At 25.7% G+C, this 4,612-nt stretch overlaps 1 protein-coding gene across 1 annotated transcript; it reads right to left on the minus strand.

Moving 5' to 3' along the window:
• Positions 1-467: 467 nt before the first annotated feature.
• LOC112722388 (snakin-2) lies at positions 468-3,669 on the minus strand. The gene is made up of 4 exons (XM_025773391.2): positions 3,194-3,669; positions 3,034-3,099; positions 2,838-2,880; positions 468-798 (listed from the first exon to the last, which is right to left on the minus strand). Exons 1-4 carry the CDS (start codon positions 3,251-3,253, stop codon positions 614-616), a joined length of 354 nt encoding a protein of 117 aa, XP_025629176.1. The 5' UTR covers positions 3,254-3,669; the 3' UTR covers positions 468-613.
• Positions 3,670-4,612: the final 943 nt, after the last annotated feature.

Raw genomic sequence — 4,612 nt, forward strand, 5'->3', positions numbered from 1 at the left:
AATCATCGATTCTTTCTTAGACATTTGTATTCTAACTTCAACAAAAGATTTTTAAAACTCAAATTAAAGCGTTCATAATGTGTAATTAACGACAGGATAACATTGAATCAATTTTACAAACGTTAAGAATACAAATAAGACGATTTAAACGTTAGAGACACAAATAGGATTTACCCCAAACGTTGAGAACAAAAATGATACTTTACTCAAAAAAAAATCTAATCTGCCAATTCTTTTTAATATTCAACACAAACAGATGGTAATTTTATTGGCAAATACTCTTTTTAGTATTTACTTCTCTAATCCTTACCGCGCAGTCCATTACAACTTAAAAATATAAACTGCCTTCAATCAAATATCACATATTCACATAGAACGGTGTTTTTGTACATTTTCCAATTTTATGATATTTGTACTAATAATTGTGTATTAGTTGTCCAAACATGAAAGTAAAGTAATAATATATATCTCATAATGACAAATATTTGTATTTTTCTCATAAGAACTAAGCAGTTATACACTAGATTCACATACCAGCCACAAGAAAGGCACAAACTACAACACAAGAAGGAAGAAATAATACATAAGGGGAAGTTGTAAGATAGGTTAAGGCTTAAGGGCACTTGGTCTTGTTACCATGGGTGGTCATGTCAGTGTAGCAAGAACCACATAGTTCCCTGTTACCAGCAGTACCAGGAGGGACACACTTGCACCTCACACAGCATGTCCCACAAGCCCTGTTGCACAAATTCGGTCTTGAGTGCAAACTGCACCTTTCTTTGCATAGTCCACCACAATCTGCCAACCAAACAATATTCACTTATTCAATTCATTCAACATCATACATATGCTACTAGTACACTACTAGTACCAACCAACCATTATTTTATGACAAAATGTCCCTACATATATGTCGTCAAAGGTTAACTTTTAGCTCACTTAGTGTCTAAATCATATTGTCTAATTTATTAAAAAATTTAAAAATTAATACTTAATTTAAAAAATATAAAATTAAATCATTTTTAAATATTTAATATTCACCTTAAAAAATAATTTCGACAAATTCAACACGTAATTAAAATGTACCACGATATTTGCCAAACTTTTTAACTTAGACCCGCAATATAGATTAAGAAAGTTATCAAGTATACCAGTGTTTCAATAATTTTTAATCGTAGACCTTAATTATATATATTATATATTTTTTATAATTAAAATCAACAATTAAAAATAATTGAAATACCAGTATATCAATACATTTAAAAATTTTTCTACAGATTAACGTCATGTTACTTGAATCCAAAATATCTAGGCTTCAAGGTTTTGCAAAGATTTTTCTTATTTACATGTATTTTGTATTGTATTGTAAGACTTATAATCTTTTAGCAACGATTTTTTTTGTTTTACATCTATTTTGTGTTGTAAAGCAAGACCTATAAGGCGCTATAATCATGAATATGGAACCCAATACGATAGAGAGAGCACATGATGAATATACTAATTTTAAACTTTTGTTTTTATATATATCTTTATCTTAATATTTATTAACAATAACATATAAATAATTTTTAATTAAATAAAGTATTTTAAATTATTTATTAATAATAAATACTATATGTTATTTCTATACTTATTTTAGTAATATAGGCTCTTCGATATATTCAGACAAATTTTTATCTTTTATTGAAACAGAAAAGTTTTCTGAAAGTCGAACTGACAAACTGATAAAACTAAAAAGTTCAAACTAAAAATTTAACAAAAATAACTAAAATTAAATCGAATATAAAATATTTATATATAAAATATGTATTTTTTGAAAAAATAATTTTATTTTATATTTTATCTTAAATTAATTAACTATTAAAAAAATAGATCAATTAATTAATTTTTTGACTAATTTTTTTTATTTCATTGCTGGCCGATTTTTCCCTAAATCAGACCAATTCGGTGGACGATTTTCATCCACCCTAATCAAACTAATCGGTTCGGTTCAATTTTCAAAAAATGCAAAATAAAACCAAAAACAGTGTGGGACGAATGTCAATTTAGTGTCTTAACCGAAATTTATATAATATGTGAATACTTCAACTCAATAAAATGCTCATACTTCATAATTTATAAGGTTATGATTTTTCTTTTTCAGCTTATTTTAAGTCATCATGCTAAAAAATACAAAAAAAAAAAAAAGCGATTATGTAATGTTACGGATTTAGTGTTTAGTGTTCCAAGTCAAAATTTAATTATAATGTTGTAAAAAAATATCTAATTATTATGTTATATTTGATTTAAGGTGAATTATATGGTAAAGATGTAAATTTATAGATTTTTTTTATGAGATTAAATAGTCTTTGAAAAAACTAAGACTCATATTTTGAACAACAATAATATAATAAAAAATAATTATAAAATAATTTGTACTCTCTATACATTTTTAATCTGTATAGTAGAATATCTCTTGATTTAATTCTTTTGATTATTATTTTATTAGAAAAATATGTTAAAAATAACATGTCTAAATATATTGTAACTAATTTGTGTTTATATGACATTAAATAACTAAATATTTTCAAAAAATAAATTTCAATATGTTTTAAAAATCTAATAGAGTAACCGCAAATTAAATATACTTTTCAATTAGACACCAAAAAAAATTATAGTTTTCAATTTTCCCCGTTATCCAAAAAAAATATGAAGTCGTAAAAATGGACTAGACTATTTGTCTAAATTTAGACGCAAATTTTGGGTAAAAAATCATTGTTGTACAAATGATTAGTATAAAAGTTAATTATGACATTTAATTTGTGTAGCATTCTCATATTTTATACTGTGGTGCTTACCTATATCTTGCATTAGCCTTCTGTTGCTGTCTCTCACAATAAGCTGAACAAAATAAATTTCAGCGCCAAAAGCATTTAATCAGCACTATATATATAACACTACATAGCTTTAAAGTAAATAATAAAATAATAACAAGAGTTTATTTGAAGACACATTAAATTTAAATGGACACAAGATAAAGAATAAAGTGCATACTGGCTTGTCCGCGGGCAGGCTCAGTTGTTCATCATCTTCATCTTCTATCTTCACATCAGATGAAACCTAAAGTAAAATAATAAAAAAAACACTAAGCAGCGAGCTTCAAGTGGGTGGATATATATAAAAAGACCAAGTTAAGGAGTGTATATTATGTTACTTTAGAAAGGCAGAGAAGCAATAACACTCCGAGAAGCAGAACAACGCGTGATAATGCCATAGTGTATTATTATTATTATTATTATTATTGTATTTTAGGAAACTGATTTGAAATGGAGTGAGTCTATCTGATTCTGTGATTCCTCGCTTCTACACACACCCACTAGTAGCGTTTATATAGCCACAAAAACAAGACCGCCATAAGTATAACTCGCAACTCGCAAACTCAAATCTTCCAACTTCTAAATTACCGTATCACCCCTCCATATTTTTCTCACATCTGATTTATAAGCCTCTTGTCTATATCTTCTTAGTTCTTACACATACTTCAATATCACTCACTAATTAACACAGTATAAAATATATGTACTAAATTAAAAAATTAATTATTTTATTGTGATTAATTTAATTATTGTATTATAATATATTTAATTATTTTTTAATAATTATATATATATATATATACGAAACATCTTTTGTTTTGCTAGTACCTAGAGGTAGTAAATAGGTCAAAATCTGTCGGGTCGGCTTGCATAACCCGCCAAAAAAGGCGGGTTAAGTTAAAAATTTGAGACCGCCAAACTTAAAAGGTTCGTCTAATCTGCACTACCTAATCTGTGGATTTCGGCGAATTTTGGCCGGACAGACTTTTTTGCTGGACCAGATGTTTTTTTTTTTGTTATTAGAATAATTTTTTTATAAATTTTTATGATATTATTGATCTATAAAAGAATGAAGATGATAATTGAAGATATTCTAAGGTATATTTGGATTATATTTTATGTTTGATTGATTTTAAATTTAAAAATGTTTAATTATATATTTTAAACAATATTTTTTTTACTTTAGACAATATTAATTTTATATTTTGTTTTAAAAAAGTTAATTTCTAATTATGTTGATTTTATATTTTGTTTTAAGACTACTTCATTAGACTAGACGAGGTGAGACGAGACAAACTTTTCTATTTGCTACCCCTACTAGTACCACAATACAAACACCTTTTATACATTTTTGAGGCAAGTGTAGGAATAACTATAGGTAAAATATGTGAAAATTTAAGCTGTATTTTAGTTCTACTCGATAGTTTAAGTCTTTTAAACCAAATTTTATTAACATTTTAAATCTTATAATCTGACTTTATCTACACTTAAACATAATATTTTAGTCCTTCATATTCCATAATATCACATATTATTTTTGTATGATTAGCAAATTGATTTTTTACTTTTGATGACTCTAAGTATTTGTGTAAAAGATAGAAATTTAAATTCAAATCTTTACTATTTATAAAAATTCATATTATATATTATAGGTACAGATCAATCAGATAAGATTAATCTCGCAATTGGATTTGATTTTATTCATACAGATTAATTTTTAATTAATTTGTTTATACCATAAATAAAATATGTAAAGA

The sequence above is a fragment of the Arachis hypogaea genome, chromosome 11 (genome assembly GCF_003086295.3).
Source record: "Arachis hypogaea cultivar Tifrunner chromosome 11, arahy.Tifrunner.gnm2.J5K5, whole genome shotgun sequence".
Classification (NCBI taxonomy): Eukaryota; Viridiplantae; Streptophyta; class Magnoliopsida; order Fabales; family Fabaceae; genus Arachis; species Arachis hypogaea.

Coding starts and splice junctions, on each gene's coding strand:
- LOC112722388 (XM_025773391.2), bottom strand. CDS start 3,253: ATGGCATTATCACGCGTTGTTCTGCTTCTCGGAGTGTTATTGCTTCTC. Junction 3,100..3,193: donor TGCTTCTCTGCCTTTCTAAA/GTAACATAATAT, acceptor ATTTTACTTTAG/GTTTCATCTGATGTGAAGAT. Junction 2,881..3,033: donor GCCTGCCCGCGGACAAGCCA/GTATGCACTTTA, acceptor TATTTTGTTCAG/CTTATTGTGAGAGACAGCAA.